Source organism: Rhinatrema bivittatum, chromosome 6 (assembly GCF_901001135.1).
Source record: "Rhinatrema bivittatum chromosome 6, aRhiBiv1.1, whole genome shotgun sequence".
Classification (NCBI taxonomy): Eukaryota; Metazoa; Chordata; class Amphibia; order Gymnophiona; family Rhinatrematidae; genus Rhinatrema; species Rhinatrema bivittatum.
This window is the reverse complement of record NC_042620.1, coordinates 104,768,913-104,794,024: the sequence shown is the minus strand read 5'-3', so window position 1 is coordinate 104,794,024 and position 25,112 is coordinate 104,768,913. Positions and strand designations below refer to the sequence as shown.

General features: G+C 42.4%; 1 protein-coding gene across 1 annotated transcript in view; it reads right to left on the bottom strand.

Moving 5' to 3' along the window:
- Positions 1-25,112, bottom strand: part of NOSTRIN (nitric oxide synthase trafficking) — a 104,690-nt gene that overhangs the window by 6,582 nt on the left and 72,996 nt on the right. The window contains exons 12-14 of the mRNA XM_029607899.1: positions 24,486-24,611; positions 14,172-14,367; positions 4,154-4,237 (exon numbers count right to left, since the gene is read on the bottom strand). Coding sequence (XP_029463759.1) covers positions 4,154-4,237; positions 14,172-14,367; positions 24,486-24,611 — 406 coding nt within the window. The remainder of the gene's footprint in view (positions 1-4,153; positions 4,238-14,171; positions 14,368-24,485; positions 24,612-25,112) is intronic.

Sequence of the window (25,112 nt, the reverse complement as noted above, 5' to 3'; positions counted from 1 at the left end):
TGCATATAGGGAAAAATAACCCATGCTATAGTTACACAATGTTACACAAAGAAAAGCAAAAGAAAATTGAAACCTATCTGGTTCTCAAAGGAGGTGGGTGACAAAATTAAAGCTAAAAGAACAGCATTCAAGAAATATAAAAGATCCCAAAGGGAGGAGCACAAAGAAGAATATTTGATTCAACTGAGGGAGACAATGAAATTAATCAAGTTAGCAAAAAGTCAAGCGGAAGAGAGGATTGCCAAGGAGATAAAAAATGGTGAGAAAACATTTTTCAGATACATCAGCGAAAAGAGAAAAGTCCAAAGTGGAATAGTGAAATTGAAAGGTCTAAATGATCAATGTGTGGAGAGAGATGAAGAAATGGCAGAAATATTAAACGAATACTTCAGCTCTGTGTTCACTAAAGAAGACCCTGGAGAAGGACCATCTCTACACAACAAGAAACTGGAGGGAAGTGGTATAGATGAAAATCCTTTTACAGTAGAAAATGTATGGGAAGAGCTAAAGAATCTGAAAGTGGACAAAGCCATGGGGCCTGATGGGATTCATCCAAGGATACTGAGGGAGCTCAGAGATGTGCTGGCGGGTCCGCTGTGTGACCTGTTCAATAGATCCCTAGAAACGGGAATGGTGCCGAGTGATTGGAGAAGAGCGGTGGTGGCCCCGCTTCACAAGAGTGGGAACAGAGAGGAGACTGGTAACTACAGACCGGTTAGCCTCACTTCGGTGGTGGGAAAGGTAATGGAGTCACTGTTGAAAGAGAGAATAGTGAAGTATCTACAGTCGGAAGAATTGATGGACCAGAGGCAGCATGGATTCACCAGGGGAAGATCCTGTCAGACAAATCTGATTGACTTTTTTGACTGGGTAACCAAGGAACTGGATCAAGGAAGAGCGCTCGATGTCATCTACTTGGATTTCAGCAAAGCTTTTGATACGGTTCCGCACAGGAGACTGGTGAATAAAACGAGAAGCTTAGGAGTGAGTGCCGAGGTGGTGACCTGGATTGCAAACTGGTTGATGGACAGAAGACAATGTGAGATGGTAAATGGAACTTTCTCTGAAGAGAGAGCGGTTTTAAGTGGTGTACCGCAAGGATCTGTGTTGGGACCGGTCGTGTTCAATATCTTTGTGAGCGACATTGCGGACAGGATAGAAGGTAAGGTTTGTCTTTTTGCGGATGACACTAAGATCTGCAACAGAGTGGACATGCCGGAAGGAGTGGAGAGAATGAGACGGGATTTAAGGAAAGTGGAAGAGTGGTCGAAGATATGGCAGCTGAGATTCAATGCCAAGAAGTGCAAAGTCATGCATATGGGGAGTGGAAATCCGAATGAACTGTATTCGATGGGGGGGGAAAGGCTGATGTGCACGGAGCAGGAGAGAGATCTTGGGGTGATAGTGTCTAATGATATGAAGTCTGCGAAACAATGCGACAAGGCGATAGCAAAAGCCAGAAGAATGCTGGGCTGCATAGAGAGAGGAATATCGAGTAAGAAAAGGGAGATGATTATCCCCTTGTACAGGTCCTTGGTGAGGCCTCACCTGGAGTACTGTGTTCAGTTCTGGAGACCGTATCTACAAAGAGACAAAGACAAGATGGAAGTGGTACAGAGAAGGGCGACCAGGAAGGTGGAGGGTCTTCATCGGATGACATACGAGGAGAGATTAAAGAATCTAAATATGTACTCACTGGAGGAAAGGAGGAGCAGGGGTGATATGATTCAGACTTTCAGATACTTGAAAAACTTTAATGATCCAAAGACTACGACAAACCTTTTCCATCAGAAAAAAATCAGCAGAACCAGAGGTCATGAGCTGAGGCTCCAGGGAGGAAGACTAAGAACCAATGTCAGGAAGTATTTATTCACAGAAAGGGTGGTGGATGCCTGGAATGCCCTTCCGGAGGAAGTGGTGAAGTCTAAAACTGTGAAGGACTTCAAAGGGGCGTGGGATAAACACTGTGGGTCCATCAAGTCTAGAGGACGTGAATAAAGAGGAGGCAGCAAAACACTGCATGGAGCGGCAGTAGCCACAGAGGCATTCTCGGAGCGGGATGCCAGTGGCCAGTGGTTGGTGTTCCACCTTCATGGAGCGGAAGGATGGAGGGCTGCCATCTCCAAAAAAAAACAAACAAACAGGGGTGGGTAAGAGTATGGGGCAGGGGTGTGGCCTGCTTGATGCAGCGGTTGCTACCCCTAATTGAGCTGGATGTTCACTTGGATGCAGATCCGGCGCTGCTCTCTACATTGGTGGTGGGGTGGAGGGGAATTAGGGCTGGAGGGTACTGGAAGCCAATAGTAACAGGTGGGTGAGAGAAAAAGATTAAAAAAAAAAAGATAAAGTGCGTAGCTTGCTGGGCAGACTGGATGGGCCGTTCGGTCTTTTTCTGCCGTCATTTCTATGTTTCTATGTTAGGTTCCATATTAGGTGCTACCACCCAAGAAGGAGATCTAGATAACAGTTTGAAATCGTCGGTCAGTGTGCCGTGCAGTCAAAAAAGCAAACAGAATGTTGGGAATTATTAGGAAGGGAATGGTGAATAAAATGGAAAATGTCATAATGCCTCTGTATCACTCCATGATGAGACCCCACCTTGAATACTGTATACAGTTCTGGTCGCCGCATCTCAAAAAAGATATAATTGCAATGGAGAAGGATACAGATAGTGCATTTAAAACAAATCAGAGATCGCACCTTTTTGTTGCAAGAAGATGTGGTGAAAGCAATTAGTGTAGCTGGGCTTTTAGGGTTTAGACAAAATCTTGGAAGAAAAAGTCCATAAACCATTATTAGCCAGGCAGACTTGAGAAAGCCACTGCATATAGCTGGTTATGAGTAAAAAGGATTAGACCTACTCTTTGGGATCCTGCCAGGTACTTATGGCCTAGATTGGCAAATGTCAGAGGCAGAACACTGGGCTTGATGCACCTTTGGTCTGATCTAGTATGGCATTTCTTATGTTCATATGTTAGGTGGGAAAAATGATCAAAGTCAATCAAGCCTTTTAGCCCTGGGACTAACCTATTTGCTACTGCTTTTCACCAGCAGTAAATGTAAAGCACTAATTAACCCTGCAGCATTAAAAACTTCAATTCATTGTATTAGGAAATGTTTAGTGCTATAACTTCCCCTTTTCCTTGATTTGGCTAATGCTGCATATTTTCCCTGCTTTCTTATTCATGATGGGGTAAATAATCAAAAGTAGGGGAACTGGGTACTTTAACCCACAGAGTTTGCACTAAAAACAAGCAAAACTCCACCTGAAGTTTTGCTTTTATTATTACTGAAAAGAAAATTATGCACAGAGATTTGCACCTTCTTTCTCCATGCATCATTTTTGGGCACAAATAAAATTGCATCATTTTGAATAATCAAAACTACATGTTCAGTTCCCTGGCCCTGAGAATGCAGGGTAAGAGAACACATGTTGTTTTACCCTCAGACTGAGCAATTTTTAAAACCTTGTTTTCCAAGAGTAAAATGCTTATCTTTTACCTGCAGAAAGGGCTTTGAAATATTGCCTTTAAGATAATGAAGGCACAGAACAAGCAATCACTATTCCAGCACTGTTTTGTAACTGCAATAAATAGTACCAGACTCATCAGTTTGCTCCAGTTTATATACTGCTCCCAGACTTCAGCGCCATAGCTTGGAGACACAGTCTCTGTAGGGCAGAGTTTCAGAAGTCATTTTGGGCCAGAAGCAGACCAGATTATTGTTTTTTGGACAACATCATATTTATGCAAAGATGCAGTCAGTGTATATGAGCTTTCACGAACACATATGGACCTTTGCAAATTGCCTCAAGCTTTGCATTATGATCAAGGAAGATGGTATAAAAGTTTTATAAATAAATTGTCCCTTTTTCAGAAAAGACTGCAAATATCCCAATGACTATCAACAGCAAAACTCTTGAAAATAGTCCTTCCCCCAGTGAAAAAAAAACCCAAATTGTATTTTTGGTATGAAAATAAGAAAACACACACACACATACAGTCAGTTGTCTTATTACTTTGTAGGTTATAGAAAATTTAATTCATTGGTTTTTATTTTTACATAAACTGAACTACAACCCATATCAGAAGCCATTGCATTACCTCCAAAATTATGTATAATTTAAAACAATGGATTTTAAAATATGCCTTACCTTTTTGCAAACCAAGTTCATCATCTCTTTGAGCATCATAATTATATAGGACCTTACAAGTGCCATTAAGTTCTTTGCTGATCCCTGAATGGGTAAATTGTAGTAGGTTAGAACTGCTTACGACAAACATTTAACGTAGCAGTACAGGAACCAATATAAACCCATGCCTGCATCCAAAGGCACATCTGGAATCAATAACAGCCAGCTCTTAGATGCTGTAAATCTCTTGTTGCAATATTCTCGGAAACAACATTTAAGACACTAAAATGACTTGTACAAGCACAGTATGTGAGTTGTAAAAAGATGAAATCACAAGCTTTTATTTGCACAATTTAGCTTTATATTTAAGTGTTTCGGTTTGATCTTTTAAAAAAATATTTGCTTTAGTGTGCAGTGACTAAGATACAGTACTACTATGACCAAAATCTATGTTTTTTTAAAATTACACTGAAAAGACTATTATTTTGCCAATAATTATTAGTTCTTGAGATAGCTCTCTAGTATATTTCAAAAGTTATGATTCCAAATTACTGACCTTGTTCAAAGTCATGGGAAAAAAATTTGGAAACTGTTAAGCCCTGCAAAAACTCCTGATAGAGGGCACTGGTCAGCTTTTTACTGGAGCTCCGAGTTGTGCTCTGGCTTTTCCTCCTCTCCTCCTCGCTAACTTCAGATTTCATCAATTCCATATCTTTCCTTGATACTCATGGGATCTTACATCCTAAAATTATTGCAGCTAGACTCACCTCTTAAAAGGACCGCTCAGATTATTAGTGGGAGTCATGTGAATCCTCACATCTCTCTCACATATTGGCTATCCCCTCACCCCACCCCCCACGCAAGCCCATATTACAGTAATTTTTTCATACTGCTAAAATTGTATGTTAATTGGCTGCATATCCCTAATACAAAGGCATTGGCAACAATAAAGAGTTGGCTATTTAAATTACATGATATAACTGATGTCAAATTTCCCCTTTTCAAGTGCAATCTCCTGGCAATATTCACAACTCTCTTTTGAAGAAAGGCCCCTAAAATCAACCTGGAAAATTAAATCAAAAAATAAGTGGGAAAAACATGCAGATGCTTTGAAAATGTTTTCCAAGATAAGCCATGCCTCAGGGTACTGTGCTCAGCGAGAAGAGAGGGATTGTAGAATGAGCACATCCTATGTTCCGCAGATGCTGGGGTTAGGGAGCTTAGAAGGAGTTGTAAATCACTGCCTTTTCCTGTGGTGGGAGAGCAGGCTATGAGATATCGGGGGGAGCAGTTAAGGTACCATAGGAAATGGCGACAGATAGACCAAAATAGCCCATCCAGTATTCCCAGCAAGGTGTCGAGGATTGCAACTGCTACTCAAGCAGGTTACCCCCATGCTTTATTTCCATACTCTTGCACTAGGGATTCCCTGTGTCTTTTTTCCTGCCCTTTTGAATTCAGTTACCTTATTTGTCCTCAACTCTTCCAGGAAGTCATTCCAGGCATCTACCACCCTTTCTGTGAAAAATATTTCTTCACGTTGTTCCTGAGTCTATCTTACTGGAGCTTCATATCATGGCCTCTAGTTCTATAACTTCCTTTCTACTGGAAAAGGTTTGTTTCTTGTGCATTTTTAATATATTTAAGATATCTAAAAGTCTGTATTATATCACCCCTTCACCCCTATTTCTCCTCTCCTTGAAGGTATAGAAATTTAATTCCTCAAGTCTCATTCATATGTCTTTTTGTGCAGACTCTTGCCGTACTCCGAACCACATCTATCCTATCTCTATTATTTTTTAGATGTGGCCTCCAGAACTTAACACAGTATATATTCCAGGCAAGGTCTCTTCATAAATGACATGTACAAGAGGTGTCATCACGTCCAATTACTACTGGTTATGCCTCTCTCTATGCATCCTAGCATCCCTTCAACACAAGTCATAGCCTTGCACACTGGTTTCCAACCTTCAGATCATCTGAGAACTTGATAAACTTGATAAACTCGATAAACTCGGCGGCCATTTTCATTACAGGCAGACAGGCAGGTTATGAAAACTGAGGCCGAGTTTACCGGCATCGGTCTTTATAACCGGCAGCCATGGCAGGTCGCAATAGCAAGGATGCGCTAAGGTCACGCAAGCGACCCTTGCGCCTCCTTCCTAGCGTGACCCCCTAATTTACATGTTGCATGGTGCCCCCCTTGCGGGCGCCATGTGTGCGTTAAGAAAGCGGGCGCCATGCGTGCGTTAAGAAAGCGGGCGCTGAAAAATCAGCACCCAGTTTCCACGAAGATTATTGTATCGGCCCCAAAGATATTAAACAGAACCAGCACCAGAACTGAACATAAGAACATAAGAAAATGCCACACTGGGTCAGACCAAGGGTCCATCAAGCCCAGCATCCTGTTTCCAACAGTGGCCAATCCAGGCCATAGAACCTGGCAAGTACCCAAAAACTAAGTCTATTCCATGTTACCATGCTAACGGCAGTGGCTATTCTCTAACGGGCGGATTTTCAAAGCCCTGCTCGCGTAAATCCCCCCGGATTTACGCGAGCAGGGCCTTGTGCGCCGGCGCGCCTATTTTCCATAGGCCGCTGGCGCGCACAGAACCCCGGGACGCGCGTAGGTCCCAGGGTTTTCGTAAGGGGGCGTGTTGGGGCGTGTTGGGGGTGGGGCCGAATGATGTGGCGTTTTGGGGACGGGGCACGGCATTTCGGGGGCGGGCCCGGGGGCGTAGTTTCAGGCCGGGGCGTTCCGGGGGCGTGGCCACGCCCTCCGGAACCGCCCCCGGGTCCGGTCTCGGCGCGCCAGCAGCCCGCTGGCGCGCGTGGATTTACGTCTCCCTCTGGGAGGTGTAAATCCATGGATAAAGGTAGGGGGGGGTTTAGATAGGGCCGGGGGGGTGGGTTAGGTAGAGGAAGGGAGGGGAAGGTGAGGGGAGGGCGAAAGAGCGTTCCCTCCGAGGCCGCTCCAATTTCGGAGCGGCCTCGGAGGGAACGGAGGCAGGCTGCGCGGCTCGGCGCGCGCCGGCTGCCCAAAATCAGCAGCCTTGTGCGCGCCGATCCAGGATTTTAGAAGATATGCGCGGCTACGCGCGTATCTTATAAAATCCAGCGTACTTTTGTTTGCGCCTGCTGCGGAAACAAAAGTACGCAATCGCGCAGTTTTTCAAAATCTACCCCTAAGTGAACTTAATAGCAGGTAATGGAGTTCTCCTCCAAGAACTTATCCAATCCTGATCACTGAAGCACTCTAATAATCACTTTTGTCTCCTCTGAGTGAATTCCGTTTACCACTACCCTATGTCATCTATCAGTGTATCATCCTGGGACCCACTCATAGGCTGTTCTTATTATTGATGAGCCTTCTATGTGGGACAGTAACAAAATGTTTTGTTGAAATCCAAGTAAATCAGAACCAATGCATATTCTTGAACTAATTCTCTAGTCACTCAATCAAAAATATCAATCAGATTTGTTGGACAAGAACTTCCTCTGGTAAAACTACGCTGCCTTAAGAACTTAAGAACTTTAGAAATACCAAACTAGCTTAAACCAAAGGTCCATCAAGCGCAGCATCCTGTCTCTGACAGTGGCCAATCCAGGTTACAAGTACCCAGCAGGAACCCAAAGAATAGGTCTATCCTTTTTGCTCATAGCCAGAATAAGCAATGGCTTTCCCAGGTCTACATGACTAATAGTGATTTATGGACTTTTCTCCAGGAACTTGTCCAAACCCTTTTTAAACCCAGTTTATGCTAACTACTTTCACCATCTCTTCTGGCAACAAATTCCACAATTTGAATGAAACAGAAATGGCCTTATTTGTTGCACTTTACGCATTCATTTGAAATGAATGCACATCCTTATCTAAGAATTAGGGAAGTATTTGGAAGTGTTTTATCTCCACTAGTATTTGAGCAATAGTATAGATTTTTAATGAGAGCCTATCATGCTCCTTTAAGATTAAAAGCTATTAATGCATGCCTTTCTAGTAAATAATGGAAACATTGTAAATAGAGGACATCTAACTCATATCTTCAACTTTTGTCCTACTATTCAAAATTTGTGGTCTGGGTTACTGAATTTGTTCAGTGTATTACAAGGGCTACACTACCTGTATACCCAAGAATTTATGCCCTTATATTTGCTGGCTTCCCTTTCTCATGGGAGTTATTCTGAACTAAAAATCATTAATGGCAGAGAAAAGGGTTATTTTGGCCAACTGAAGAAAACCTTGTTCTGCATTATTGAGTACCTGAATTGCTGTAATCATCAGGTTGATAGAGATAGAATATTTACCAGCCAATTTATGGGGCACAATTAAGTACATTGAGGCCCAGTACTGAGATATTTGAAACTCTTAGAAAGGTGTAAATGTGAGAAGATATGCTCCATTAGTGGCGGTGGTGGTGGTGGTGGAAAGGTATAAAAGTGAGAAGATATGCTCCATTAGTGGTGATGGGGGTGGGGGTTGCTTTTAATCTGATGTAGGCATTAGCTATCATCCACCCATACCATAGAGTGGTGGGAGGGGGAGGGAAAAAAAATTTTGTTTTATTTTTTCCTTATGTCTGATTTATATCTCTTATAATTTCCTTTAGGCTATTGTATATCCATTAATATGAATTTAATGTTATGGTTATAACAATTTTTGCATTGGAGAGTACAAGAATGGATTTATCATTTGAATTCACTTCATCCTACAGGAATGAATACGGAATTTGACTGGAGTATCTCTTTCTAAATTTTTTTGATAACATAGTACATTTGGCTCCCTGTACAAGAATGGAGGAAAGAAATATGTTGTTGGCTGACTCTGAAATGCAAATATACAATGAGGATCAAGTAAAGTATTTATATAATTATTCATGGAGAGATTAGTTCAGCTGGCCACGTTAAATCATTTGTTTACATTTGCATTCATTTCTTGAAATAAAGGGGTAAATGAGAGTAAAAAGGGAAGATTTTTATTGGCTGTTTTAAAAAGTGAATTCCAATCAGAATTAAGTACTTGTTTAACAAACTGTAGAATAATTGGTTAAATTGGCCATTTAAAACCTTCTATTTGTCTTTGTAGACATTGTAGAAATGGAAGAGTAAACTAGAATGAGAAGAGGTGACTTCCTAATAAATTAAGAAAGCCCATGAAGGCTTCAAAACGCAATATCATGTCGGGCATGGGCATGACATTTTAAAAGTAAGTAAACTTTACTCTTAAATACAAGTTTGAAGAAAAGAAAGTCTTGAAAGAATGATTCCTACTTGGAAGTCATGGTTATATATGCAAGCACATATAAGGTGAAAGGTGATACCCGGTTCTTTTGTGTAATGGTACTTGAATGAGTGGTATGGTTTATAGAAGATATCATTGATTCTAGTGATGTTAGGTGTTAATCTACCTTTGGACAGATTTTGTATTCCCTGGTTTGGCTGGAGAAGGATATGAAGTGGAAGCCATGTTCATAGCTCCTGGAGAGAGGGCATCATAGATATCACACAATGGCAAAACATAATGGCTAGATTTAGGACACATGATTGGAGAGTTCGAGAAGGAACATTGGTGTATGGTCCCTGGTTGAGGACTGTTACAATGACCGGACTAACATAATTTGGGAGAGGATTAAAAATAGGGGACAAATCCCTGGATGGTTGCAAATGAAGGATCATGGCTCTATATTTATTTATTTATTATTTATATCCCAGCCTTGATTCATTTGAGCTGAAAGCCCAAAAAAAGCAGAAGGAAACTGTCAAGTAAAAAATAACTTTAAAAAAGCTGAAGAGGGAGATTAAATACCAAAACATAGTGGCATAGTAAATGACATCAGATAAGGTCCAATTATCTCACTCAGTTGCTCAGTTCTCATCCTCTCAGGTTCTCGTAGCATTTCTAATATTCCAATTTTATACCAAAAGTAGTTCCTCCCCTCCAGCCCACCAAGTCTTTTCCTAACCTCTCAACCCTTTTCTTACCACTTTTCTTCATATCAGTCCAAAGCATGTTTAAATTACATATAGGCTGGCCTCTGTTACCTCTGCTGGTAGGCCATTCTAGGCATTGTCATTTTCCTTTTTGGTTCTTATGAAACTCATACTTAATTTAATGCTCTCTCCCTTATCCTACCACTAAGCTTTGTAATAAACCAAGGGGTGACTAAAACTAGTGAGAATACTGTCTGAAAATTCAGCCACTCTGTGCTCATCGATGTTAAGTTTGTAACTATGGGAGATATCTTAATCTTCCATTGAAATGCATTGGAATAAATTTACTTTAGGAGGGAGACTGGAAAAATAGTACAATTTCCTGTAGAAAGAGTTGACAACTGGGAATGCAGAAATCAATATACTCATTTGGAAAGTAATCAAACCTTAACCTATTATATAATCACGGGTAGAAAAGAAAAAATCCCAAATGGATTTTTGAGATTGTACCCCTATAAAAATGTACAGGAAGTCATAGAATGTGTCCAACCTCCCAAGCAATACTCAACATATGAGAACCAATATGCTAAGTCATCTTGCAGGCAATACTCAAAGCTTTCCCTGGGTATACCATAGTTTATCCATGGGAAGGGCCCTGCTGAAAATTGCTCCCCTTTACTGTACGGTTCAGGCAGTTTTACTCATGTCAGAAAAGGGAGGGAAAAGGGATGAGGTTAGGTTGAGAGAGGGACAATTGGCAAGGATTTTTCATTTTGAAAGCCCAAAGCAGACTTTCTGCAGATGAATTTGCATCTGCATCAAAGCAAGTACAAATGTATGTACTTGCAGCCTAATTTTAATTCCCTGGCACGTGCCAATACCGGGGATTATGGTTTTGCAGAACAGGATGGCACATTTTTGTTTATCTCTTTAAGTAAGTGTAATCCTGTGGCTCAGTCATTTGTGATTTCTATTGTTGACTGACTGCTGGTATCCCAGAAGAATAAATATTGTGATAAATCATTGTGTGAGATTCAAATTAAATAAACCCAGGGTTGTGGGTTTGAGGTCTTGGGTTTACCAATGAATGAAAAAAAACAGAAGACAGAAGATTTTGTGCATGGGGCAGTCTGATGGTCACAGAGAGAAGGTGGAGGACTAAAAAAAAAATTCCAATAGCAATAGACAATTATTTCCTTAAGCCTCTGAGCAAGGTCCAATTCACCATCTATCCAACCACATTTTTTTTCCACTTTCAGAGCTGGTGCCAATATGGAATATAAATTTGGAATTAAATCCATGTAACCCCAGGGCTAACAGTTCCAGATAGAGACCCTAGGAACCACACCTTTAACACAGTCTTTTCAGTTCAAATCTTTCCATTGATATTAATTCAACTTACTGTCCATGATTTCCTGAGTGGGAGAAAGAATTCTCTTCTAGGCTCAGGGCACCGCATTTAGTAAATTCAAAATTAAAGTTCTTGTAAACAGCACTAATGATCTCAGCAGCAATACTCATACTGCAAACAGGAATGGTTTTTAACATAAATTTTACTGATGAGTGATGAAATTGATGTACATTCTTTACAATTTTAGTTGTTTCAATATATGATGTTACACATTTAAGGCCTGATTTAAAAAAAACACGCATGCAAAAAATGAAGGGTTATGCGCAACTTACAAAATCTACCCATTAATTTTTTAATTTGATTTGTTGCCTTGCTCCTTTTTAATAGATTTATATTGATAGTTCAATTTAATTCCAATTAATAAATTCCTCTCCAATCAATGATAGGGCAGTCTGTAAGCTTCCCCTCTCTTGATAAAATATAATCCTTTGTAGTCAATTTGATGATGATATAAAGTCCAACAACTTCTACCTTTCCTGAAGTTCTTCATTCTTCTCCTTATTGCTCACAGTACTTGATGAACATCTCTTTTATTCCTTCTCTACTTGAATCTCCTTGAGATGATAATTAACCTACTGATAGATCCGAACAATCTCCTCTTCCCTTCTCTACTGCATTCAGGAATAGATGAAAACCCATCCTTTCCAGAACTACTCACAGTGCACCCATATTCTATGGATGAGAAACACCATTCAATTGATTTATATACACTAAGGGGTTGATTTTAAAAGGAGTGCATGAGCATCCATGTGCGCGGGTTCCCGATGCTCACACATGGACGCGCCGATTTTATAAGCACGTGCATATTATAAAATACAATGGCCATCCAAACGCATATGCAGGTGGCACACACGGGGGGAGGTGAATTTTCCAAATTACGTGCAGCAACGCAAGTAGGGCTTCCCCAGTTTTCTCTATCCCATCTAACCTTCCTATCTTTTCCCCTCTCCTCTCCTCTCATCCCCGACCCCTACCTATTAGGGTTTTTTTTGTTTTTCTACTTACTTTTCTACTTACTTCCCAGTTGAAGTAATCTCCAAGCGCCAGCCAGCTGCTGGCGCGTGCTTCCCCCAAGACAGCGGCTAATGGCGCTGTTCCGCCATGCACCCTTTTTTCAGGATCCTGAACTTGTGCGCATATTAGGACTTACGCATGTGGCCGGGCCCTTTGGAAAATGCACACAGTACATGCAAGGCCCAGCCACGTGCATAAGTCCCGATTTTTATGCGTGTGGCCATTTGAAAATTTGCCCGTTTGCCTCTGGTTAAGTACTCATGCATGTTAAAAACAAAAAGCTCAAAAAAAGTGAAATCAAAACATAAGAGGAGGAAGGTGGAAAAACTCCCCTCTCAAGAGATCAGAAAGTTGTACAAAACATGGTCCTTAAATTGGAAAAAAAAGCTCTCTGTCTCCCTTTTGAACCCAGGTCTCACTCCCAGAGAACCCAGAGGTCATCATCCTAAAAAATAACAAGAAACCAGGGAACAGCCATAGCCATGCTGTCCCTGGAAGGGTCAACTAAAAATTCCACACAGGAAAATGGTGACCTAGTTTATACCAAGCACAACAGATAAAACAGGAGCAAGGACGATACATGTAAAAAATAGCAGACACGTGTTATCTAATTTCAGAATAATTTCAGTGCAATTAAGGGTGTCAGCAAGCCAAGAAACAAGTGTAAGACCACCTCAAAGGTGATAGCCCGGACCTCTCGATCATTCACCCAAAAGAAGTCTAAATGCAGCCAGAACAGTGTTAGAAATTAAAGTTATTTTGTACCTTTTAGTTTGCATGTAAAATCAAGCATAACATTCAGAAAAATCAACAGGAACGCAGAAAAAACAAAACCCTGACATCAGCTGCCATTTCAGATTCCCTGAATCAGGGGGACTTATCTGATCAACAAAACCCTGATGTCAGCAGGGAATCCGAAATGCCAGCTGACATCGGGTTTACTTGATCAGATAAGTCCCCCTGATGCAGGGAATACGAAACACCAGCTGACTTCGGAATTTTGTTTTTCTGCTTTCTTGCTGATTTTTCTGAACATTATGCTTGATTTTACATGCAAACTAAAGAGTACAAAAAATAACTTTAATTTCGAACACTATTCTGGTTTGCTGACACCCTTATTTGCACTGAAATTATTCTAAAATTAAATAACATGTGTCTGCTATTATTACATGTATCATCTTTGCTCCTTTTTATCTGTTGTGCTTGATATTTCTGCAGACAGAGCTAATTGGGGATTTGTTTTCCTTAGACCAGATTTATATACCATAGGAGCACACCACTTTCCATCTCCCACATGAGGGAGTTAAAACCCACATTAACTATTTTTCTACTTCCCCCTAAACCAATAGTACAATCCTTTTGATTTCTGGTAGAGATCTAGTAGGATTTCTCTCTTTACCCTGTATCAGTTTGAATTTATTTAAATGCATTATAATAAATGCTAATGTATTCATTTGATGTTTTAATAAACTCATGTCAGAGAGAATTAAATGTAGACTGTATTTTTAAATATTAGAATACATACTCCTGTTCGATGTAATTGCACTGCTTTTGGTCATGCCTGTTTAATGTTATAATGTAAACCGAATTGATATGTAACTTTGCTACATGAATTCCGGTATATAAAAATGTTAAATAAATAAATAAATAAATAAATAAATAAATACTGCATTTCTGTCCCCTTACCTTTAGTTTCTGAGTTGTCCTTTTTCAAAGACTGTCTTACTTTTGTTACCTCTGTAACACCTCTTACATTAACAGTAGAATCTGGAGGACAACACTGGCTATTCAAAAGCTTGTTAGAAGTCATCAGACTCAGAGAAGGCTCCAGTATTTTTGTCTTAATAGGGCGGGGTATCTGTATGGAACAGTGCTCTTGCCCCTATTCATAAGAAGAAAAAACAGAGATATTATACAAAATTTAAATAATTTGCTGAATTTTGTATTTGCTGGTTCTGGTCTCTCTCTCCACATCCTTGTCACAAGTCAGTGGCAAGGTGTCGCAGCAGAATTCACAGATTCAGAGGAATCCCACAGGGGCCAGACAGAAACCACCTACTCATTTCATATAGGTCACCAAATATGAACCAGTGTCCTAGAGGTGAAAGGCTCTTTTACAGACAATTCCCTCAAACCATTCAGTCCTTACACTGTTTCTGGTTAGCAGAATTCATTCATATCATTTTATTTCATGAAAAGTTGAAAGGAATGTTAACCTTTTTCACAGAAATTATCTGCAGTCTTTTGTATTATTTATATCCACAGCAAGCCAGGCCTAATGACCCATTCATCAGAAATCAGTCAGTCCTGCAGGAATCATTTACAACTAATTACAGATCTGGTGCTGCAGGTTATCCTAGAAAGCTAACAGCTCATCAACCACCTAACATGCTGCTTAATCTTCAACCTCAGTTCCTTAGTACATATTTTAACTCCTTTTCATTCCATCACTGTACAAATACTTGTTAGTTTTTCATCCCTAAAATCAGGGCCAAGGTGGGCAACTGGCCAGGATGTGCCAATGTACCTTGTCAGGGGCTGAGGTGCCAGTGTTGCATCTCGCCACTACATTGGCAAGGCCCGGCAGTATTTGTTCAAAATTCCTACATATCATCGGAGGGGGACCTAGGTCTGCTGGTCGGCTATGACAGCTCAGTGGCCCCGTCTCTCTCTCCATGGCTGGCCCAGCCTCCTCCTGTGGCTGCCCGGGATACAGTTTAGCCCAGGGACAGGCCAATCTAAAAGATCGTTAGCCCATCTCATTAATTGCACTGTGTTCTCTCTAGATTCCTTAGGGTGCTTTTATTATTGAAACTATTAATGACTGTCAACTCCATATATCAGAGAGATCAGTAAGAGAGACAGAGAAGGATGATGTCCCTCTTGATTTTATTATATCCATAGGTTCTGTTGCCAAGTTCCACATCATTAGTAACTCTATATTCATACTGGATCAGGGTTCAAATACTAATAGAGAAAAGGCTAAGTTTTCAGAGGCTTAGTCGGGAATTATGCATGTAAAATAAGGAGCTCTCACATCCATGTCTGAATGTAGTTAACTATGTGCATAAATTCACAACAATTATAAATATGGCCACATACAGAAGATGCCTTCTGGGGAGTGTTTCAGGTTTTCACCTATAATCTGAATTTTCAAAAGTTATGCATGCCATTTACATACATAACTTTATGCCCCATTTTGCAATGGGCAAAGTTATGTACGGTATTCTTTTTATTAGTATGGCTTTACTATTCTGATTTATGTTTTATATTTCTTGATTTTATTTGATATTTTTTGAAGAATGTGTTCTTGGACCGAAGGGGAGGTGTTTCTATCTATGAAAAGAAACCCCACACGTCCCTACCTTCAGCAGGCGAGGTTGGAGAGGAGCAAAGATCCCACTGGAGCTTCACTACTACCAGCCCACCTTCCCCTTAGGTTGAGCCCTCGGGTACCAGGGCTGGCTGGACTTATTTGGGGTCTCTGTGGTCAGTATCCAGACAAAGATCAAGGCAGGAGGCGATATTCTTGGTCAGTGTCCAGGCAAAGATCAAGACAGGAATCAGTCCAAAGAACAAGATGGGACAGGAACTCAGGAAACTCAGGAAACACAAAGGAAGCTCAGGAACTCAGGAAACCAGGAAGCTCAGGAAACCAAGCTAAGAGTATTGTTGCCAAGGAACTGGGAAAGTGCAGGGACTATGATGTCATCTGAGAAGGCCGTGAGATAAACTGCCGCTAGCCCTTTAATTTGAAAAGAAACAGCGAACGCGTGGGACGACAGCAGCAGAGAGGAGAGGCAGGACCCCGATGAGTGTGGCAGGTCCCGACCACAATCATGGCCCAGAATCTCATCAGCCGCACCATGGCCCAGCCTGGAGCGTCCCACTGCACTGCTGACCGGAAGAGAAGCAGGTCGGCAGCGGGATGACAGCGGCGGGGAGGAGAAGCAGGAACCCGATACAAAGGTAAGCGAGATAGGACACTGAGCAGGGTGGCTGACCTGCACAACAGAATGGTTCTCTTTTTCCATTGTTGCCTTACATACATAGTCTGGCTCATTGCGGTTTCCAGTTTAGTTTTTGTCAGCATGTTTCTATTTATACTTTACGGTCTCTTTATTCTATATTTATTTATTTATTTAAAAGTCATTTCTATACCATATACTCCCTTGACCATGGCAGTTTAAAGTGCCTATAACAATTGACATACATAATTTAAAAAGAATAGACAATGCCTATAGACAAAATACCAAATTTACATGACAAGATAATCTGTACCGGAGTTTCCTTTTAACCCAACTGCATTTATAATATCACAGCATTAGCTAAATAACACTTTTTAGAATGTTTACCAACTTGCTTCCATAATCAGATTTTATGTTTGGCAGTTCGCAGGCTTCCCTCCTCAGCAGGGCCATCCGGAGGAGTCCCCATCGCAGCCCAATGCCACCGATCCTTCCTGCTGTCCTTGTTAATTTCTATTGTCAGTTTAACCCAAATTATTCCTCTCTGGCAGCCCCTCTTACTGCCCTTACCTGCAAGGGTGCTAACACCAAAGATTGGCCACCCAAGGCTTTGGAGGCATTCCAGAAATTATAGAAAACCTTTGCTGACAAGCCTTGCCTGTGTTACCCAGATTCTATGTGACCTTTTCATCTTAGAAGTAGATGCCTCTACCCTAGGCATAGGAGCTGTCCTCAGCCAGCACAACCTAGAAGGAATAGTTTGTAGGGATGTGAATCGTTTTTTGACGATTTAAAATATCGTCCGATATATTTTAAATCGTCAAAAATCGTTAGAGCCGCGATACAATAACAATTCCCCTGATTTATCGTCAAAAAATCGTAAATCGGGGGAAGGGGGAGGGGGAGGGCGGGAAAACTGGCACACTAAAACAACCCTAAAACCCACCCCGACCCTTTAAAATAAATCCCCCACCCTCCCGAACCCCCCCAAAATGCCTTAAATTACCTGGGGTCCAGAGGAAGGGTCCCGGTGTGATCTTTTACTCTCGGACCTCCGGTGCTTGTAGAAATGGCGCCGGCGCTACCTTTGCCTTGTCATATGACAGGTCAAAGGTAGCGCCGGCGCCATTTTGTTTTGTCCCCCGAGGTCAGGAGCATAGGAGATCGCTCCCGGACCCCCGCTGGACCCCCAGGGACTTTTGGCCAGCTTGGGGGGGCCTCCTGACCCCCACAAGACTTGCCAAAAGTCCAGCGGGGGTCCGGGAAGGACTTCCTGCATGCGAATCGTTTTTCCGTACGGAAAAATGATTCGCGGCAGGAGATCGCTCCCGGACCCCCGCTGGACCCCCAGGGACTTTGGCCAGCTTGGGGGGGCCTCCTGACCCCCACAAGACTTGCCAAAAGTCCAGCGGGGGTCCGGAACGACCTCCTGCAGTCGAATCGTGTTGTCTACGGCCGGCGCCATTGGCGCCGGCCGTAGACAACACGGGAGGGTCGCTCCCTGTGACAAAGTGAGGGCAAAGGCGATCGGCGCCATTTTGAAACCAGTCCAGCAGCACCGGCACCGAGGGTATGATTGAAGGGATGGCTCCCGGACCCCCCGCTAGGTTTTTTGGGGGGTCGGGAGGGTGGGAGAAGCAAAGGGGTAATTTGTAAAGGGTCGAGGTGGGGGGGTTTTTTTATTGGGCCATCGGCACCATTTTTATCAGTGGTAGCCAAAATGGCGCCGATGGCCCGAGAGCGGAAGATCGTGCCGGGACCCACCCCCCCCCCCCCCCCCACTGGACCACCAGGTAATTTAACATTTTGGGGGGGGTTCAGGAGGGTGGGGGAGGGTAAAGGATTGGTTTTAAAGGGTCGGGGTGGGTTTAGGGGTTGTTTTGGTGTGCCGGTTTTCCCGCCCTCCCCCCAAATAATTCCCGTACTCGATTTAACGATTTTTCACGATAAATCGAGGGAATTCCTATTGTATCGAGTCCCTTACCGATTAATGACAATTTTAAAATTATCGGACGATAATTTAAATTGTTAAAAAACGATTCACATCCCTACTGGAGATTGAGAGCTCTTGGCCGTCAAACTAGCTCTCAAGGAATGATGCTATCTACTCAAAGGAGCTCAACAACCTGAAATGATATACACAGGCCACAAGAACCTTATCTGTATCGAGCTCAGCAGCTTAATGCATGACAAGCCCATTGGTCTTTGTCTTCACTTGCTTTGACTTCAAATTGTGGTATCATCCAGCACTCAAGAATCAATGAGCAGATGCCTTCTCTCACTCTTTCCAGATCGAGGATGTCCCAGAGCTTCCCAGGCACATCATTGATTCCACTAAGATAATCCTGGCCTCTATGGTGACTGTCTCTCCAATAAGATGGTTGTACCCTCCAGACTACATGAGAAAGTATTGAAATGGGCCCATGACTCCCATGTCGCAGGTCACCCTGGGTGGGTGCGAACTCTTGAATTGCTTCAATGATAGTATTGGTGGCCCCAGATGAAGCATGCCATGTAGGCCTATGTAACTTGTGCCCCCCTTGCACACAGCAAAAAGTATTGCATGGCTGACCCTTGGGGCTACTATAGTTGTTGCCAGCCCTCAGGGAACCTCGGACCCATCTGTCCATGGACTCTATTGTGGACCTTCCCATCTCCAACGGCGCCATTGTGATTTGGGTGATCATTTTTTGAAGATGGCACACTTCATCCCATTACCAGGCCTTCCTTCTGTGCCAGAGTTAGCGCATCTTTCCATACTCTACGTCTTTCCCTTGCACAGCCTCCCACAGCACATATTATCTGATAAAGGAGTTCAGTTCATGTAAGGTACTGGCATTATCTTTGTAAAAAAAATTCTGAATAATGATGAATTTCACCACAGTCTACCACCCACAAGGAAATGGAAAAATGAAGCATACCAATCATACCCTTTAAGGCCTTCCCCCACTCCTATGGTAACAGCACCAGGATAATTGGGCTGCCTTCTTAACATGGGCTGAATTCTCACATAATAATCATATCAGTGCCAACACCGGCTCCTCACCCTTCCAGCTGGTCTAAGGAAAACAACCTCTGTTTCCACTATAACTTCTGGTGATAGTGTCCTCTCCAGCAGCTCAACTCTCCACCCAGGAATTGCATGAACTATGGGAAAGGACCAATCAGTTGTTTGAGAAAGCCGCCATTCAAGCTAAATAGGTAGCAGATGCTCATCGAAGGCTAGCTGGTCAAAGCCGCGCACCCCTTACGGAGCGCGTGGCTTAGGCAGCAAGCCGGCGGTGGCAGTGAGCCATCTGCCGCTGGATTTTATAGCAGCAGTCGCTTACCGCTAACGTCACTTGGGTCCCGCCTCTCTCTCGGTCTCTGTACCTGGGCTCTCAAGGCTGTTCCGGGGGTCACACCTATCAAGGCTGTTCCGGGGTTCGCTCACCAGGTGTTGGTATGTAGGCTGGGTGCCCCGCTCTCTCTCTCCTTCCTCTGGGCTCCCCAAGTCTCAGCGTCTGCCGCCAGTTTTTGTAGCGGCAGTCGCTTACCGCTGACGTCACTCAGGTCCCGCCTCTCTCTCAGTCTCTGCAACTGGACTCTCAAGGCTGTTCCGGGGTTCGCTCACCGGGTGTTGGTATGTAGGCTGGGTGCCCCGCGCTCTCTCTCCTTCCTCTGGGCTCCCCAAGTCTCAGCGTCTGCCGCCGGTTTTTGTAGCGGCAGTCGCTTACCGCTGAAGTCACTCGGGTCCCGCCTCTCTCTCAGTCTCTGCAGCTGGACTCTCAAGGCTGTTCCGGGGTTCACTCACCGGGTGTTGGTATGTAGGCTGGGTGCCCCGCTCTCTCTCTCCTTCCTCTGGGCTCCCCAAGTCTCAGCGTCTGCCGCCGGTTTTTGTAGCGGCAGTCACTTACCGCTGACGTCACTCAGGTCCCGCCTCTCTCTCAGTCTCTGCAGCTGGGCTCTCAAGGCTGTTCCGGGGATCACACCTCTCAAGGCTATTCCGGGGTTCGCTCACCGGGTGTTGGTATGTAGGCTGGGTGCCCCGCTCTCTCTCTCCTTCCTCTGGGCTCTCCAGGAGAAAATGCTTGTTTAAGTTTTCTACACTATGAGCCAGATTTTCAAAGGGTTCCGAGCGTAAATCCTCAGGATTTACACGCATAACCGCTCCTGCGCGTGCTGAGCCTATTTTGCATAGGCCCGGCGACGCGCGCAAGTCCCGAGACACAGGTATGTCCCAGGGCTTTGTGAAAGGGGTGGGGTGGGGCGGGACCTAGGCCTCCGGCACAAAGGTGAGGGGGGGTTTAGGTAGGGCTGGGGGGCGCGTGCATGTTATAAAATCGGGCGTACATTTGTGCGTACCAGGTTGCACGCACAAATGTACGCTCGCACGTACCTCTTAAAATCTGGCACTATTTGAAGACATTAGCAAATTCCTCACATGTACAGGATAATTTTGACTTCTTGACCGTATTTGATACATTTGGTCAAATTTTTAACAATAGAAAACAGTAGTCTATTATTAAAACTAATAGCATGATTTTGTTTTGAATGATAGCATTTTTGCTTTTTATATTCTGCTTTTTGCAGCGCTTCAAAGTGGATTACATTCAGGTACTGTAGGTATTTCCCTATCCCCAGAGGGCTTACAATCTAAGTTTGTACCTGAGGCAATGGAGGGTAAAGTGACTTGCCCAAGGTCACAAGGAGTGACAGCAGGACTCGAATGCTAGTCTCCTGGCTCATAGCCCACTGCTCTAACCACTAGGCTACTCCTCCACCATGTTTATACTTCACTAGCTTTCTCTACATTTTCCTAAATGTAATGATGTTTTATATCTCCTCCATGTTCCATCTTCCTAAAACTTATTTTGCATCTTTTGAGTTCTTCACTATACAGGGATAGGATGTTCCAGATTTTTTAGTGTTAACAGTTATTGCTTTCAGTGAAGCAAGTGACTCCACTAGTTTATGATTTATATCACTCTAATGATTTATAACTACTTCTATGTTCTCAAACTACAGGTTTTCTAACTCATTAAATAGCAGTTCTTTAAATTTGTCTGGATCCATGTTTATTTGATGAGGGTCTGTCTACGTTCTGCATTTGTGACCAAGGTGAGACATTCTACTAGCATGCAGTTTCTGTGTAGGAATCTATAGCAGCCTAACATGTTCTATTTTCTTAATAGGAGGTATCTTAGGGTTTGGTGTAATATTTGCACTGTTGCCTTTTCTTAGGTAGGGTTATTGCTGTTTGAGTGCTAGCAGTTAGTGCTGTTTTGGTATGGGAGGTTTATTATATTGTAATTCAGTTTACTCATGGCTTTCTGAGGTTCAATCCCACACTCAATTCACATTATAATATACCTAATGTCATATGGATTCAAAGCATCTTTTTTGCAGGGTTTTCTGGTTGCACAACAGTGCAAGTAAATATAATATGCATGTTTTAAGTGATATTTTTACCTCAGAAGACTGTACTTTGAATGTCCTTTTCCATGTAAAATTTGTTAGAAATGCATAACTTTTAATTGTGTGTGTGGAGTAAGGGGACAGGTAGGCGTGCAAGCCGTAAGATTCACCTATGGTGCCTAATACCAGCCCTGGCTGCACATGGGAAAGCAGGATTCCATCTGGAGCTGTACTGCTTTGGGTCACTGGCACTCCCCAGTCTCAGCCAGGACTTAATTTTTTTCTTGTTTTTAAGACCCTGAGGAACAGTATGGATCACTTCTGGTTTACCCACCTCCCCTGGAGTAGGTAGGCAGAGCAGAGCACTGGAGTGGTAATGGTGGAGGGGGTAGAGGAGCACAGAGAAAAGGAGACAAAGTATGGTTATAGAAAGGGAGGGGATAACCAGGAGGAAGTGCATTCACGCATTTTATACATTTTATAAAATAGCCTGGCCGCGCATACAAGTGCGCCCAATTTTAAATGGACATGCATCTGTGTGTGCAAAAAACACTTCTATTGCGTAAGTGGGGACATTTTAAAAGGGACATGCACCAACACCATTGCCTATTATATCTGTTTCTTCCCAGTTCAAACAGCTAAGTCCTCCAAACCCTCCTGTTTGACTACCTATACACTCCCAGTTACCCCAGACCATTTACACCCTCCCCCAAAATGGTCTGGGTAACTGTTCATTTTTACTGTTCATTTTTACTTACTGTTCATTTTTACTTACACGCCATCCATAGCATAGGGGACCTTGGCACACATCGAATCGTGTAATTTCTGGTTAAGATCTTGAACCGCCCATGCCCTTCCCAGAGCACGCCTATGCCCCACCCCTTTTTGAAAACTTCCAAGATGTGCACACAGAGGAATTTACGTGCATATCCCTGTGGCTTTTAAAATTCACCTTTATGTGTGCATGTGTTTGATACTGGCTAGTAGTATGGTTGTCTTATTACTTGGCAACCGATTGGTTGGCAAGAGACTAACACCCAACCAGAATGCAAGATACGTAACCAAATTTGTGAAGGAGGTGCCTAAACCAATTGCATGGACAGAAAGGGGACTGCAGGTCTGTTTGCTCACCCTTGCTCTATGGTGTGCTCTATTACCTAGTTATTTAGGAACAAGGAGGCATTTATGTTGGAGATTTTTAGGCTCAATTCTGCCAGGCTCCAGGTCACATGATGTACCTCTGAAGAGTCAGCTTGGCTTGCTTCAAGGAAAGGTTGCAACACATGCTGCAGGGAAAGTGCATGAGGGAGTGAGATACCTCATGGGCTGTTTTTAAAAAAATCCCCCAGGCTATTTTCCTGCAATTCTCCCCTGTATATAATTTTGACAAGCAATATGAAAATTAGTAACACATATCTAATTAGAAAGTAAAAGTCTTGGACAGATTAAATATAATGTTCAGGTTCTGCTGAAACAGGTGAAGCATTAAAGCTTCTTATAGACATACTACTATAAATAATTGAAATGTGGCATAGTGCTTTATTGCTTATTTATCATAAAACATTGTGACTTTACAGAGATCCAAATATACTGCAAGGACCTAGCAGTAAAACAAATACACTGAAAAGGGTCCATTTTAAAAATACTTTCTCTTATTCATTGCCTGCAGGAAACGTCTGATAGGAAGAGACCATAAGACCAAACAGCATCTTCAGAAGCAGAACTGAACCAGAAATCCAAACAATTGTTTCATAATTCATCAGTTAAGGCACACATTAATTATGCTCTTTGCTAAGGGGGTTTTATCATATAGTTGAAAAGCTTTACTGCATAGATTTTACCGATGTAGAAATACTTGCAAAAACTTGCAAAATCAAACTTCACTGAAGGTTTTTGGCCTATCAGCATAATTTAGCCTGGATTCCATGTCTGCATTATATTTTCATTTATTTTGATACTTTTAATTGCTGTTAACCCTGTCAGACTTCTGCAAGTATTCCTACAACTGTTCCTTTTCATTCAATACATGGTTAAATCTTCTCCATGCAGCAAAATGTAGGGAAAGCTGTGATTATAAATATTGCAATAATATTTATATAATAATGCTACTAATAAATTCAAATGCAATTAGAACACACACAATGGACAGCTGAGCCTGCTACTTGGGCCGGCTGGAGACGCTGCTGAAGTGATGTTCACAGCTTATCAGGGGGAATGGAAGGAGCCACAGCAATTGCCCTGTGGTGACATCTAGAGGGCACGCACACCGGGCTCTGGATGGAATCACACTCTGGGCACCCGGTTGAGAACCATTGCTGCAACAGCCGGGCTAGTTGTGAATGAAGGCTCATATAGCACTGTAACACTAGTAGAGACCAATTCTATTTGGAATGGAAGCTCAAAGGATCAGGATAAAACTTAGGTCATAGCCATAATTTTTCCCCAATGGACGTAACATGGTAGCAGGAATAATAATTTTTTATAATAAAAGTCTAATTAGTTTAGAGGGGACAGGTCATATATTGAATTAGTATAGGTTATGTTTCACATTGTTTATAAGGTTAAGTGTAAATGTCTTGGTTGAAAAATGAATAAAAACATGATTTATAAAAGAAAGTCTAATTAGTAATTTTACCTTTTCTTTCCATTTGGAGATGTAGTTGCTGCAGGGATGTGTGGGCTCAGCTTTCTGTTCAAGTACTGCAAGTGATGCTGAAAGCTTGAAGGCGTTTGCTTCTAAAATATTCAGTTTTAGGTTTGTCTAGGTATAATAATGCACCATTAATAAAGTAACAAACTATTTTTCAGTAAAGGGAGAGTACTTAAAAATACATTTTAAACATTTTTGAGAGATAAACAGGTGCATTCATACATAAAAAATGAATGGAATCAATAGTTTTTATCGCTGGTATTATAAAATCATCATTCACCCTCAAAAAACATTCAAAAAATTCTTCCTTTTATATAGTGTATTCTCCAGTGTTCAGTATTAAAACAATTCCACTGCCCTACTGTGTGAATACTGAATATATATTTTGTATCTACATAACAATTTCTTATAATCCAGAACAAAATTTTCTTCTGCTGTTTCTTCTGATAGCCCCAAAGCTCCTTTTCTTTGTCTTCAGAGAATGGCATTCTGAGACAGAAAATTAGTATCTGGAACCTACAAGCTAACCTTTAGAAAGATATTGAAAACCTGGTTATTCACACAAGCCTTCCCTTAACATCCCACGACACAAATACGGACTTCATATGCAGT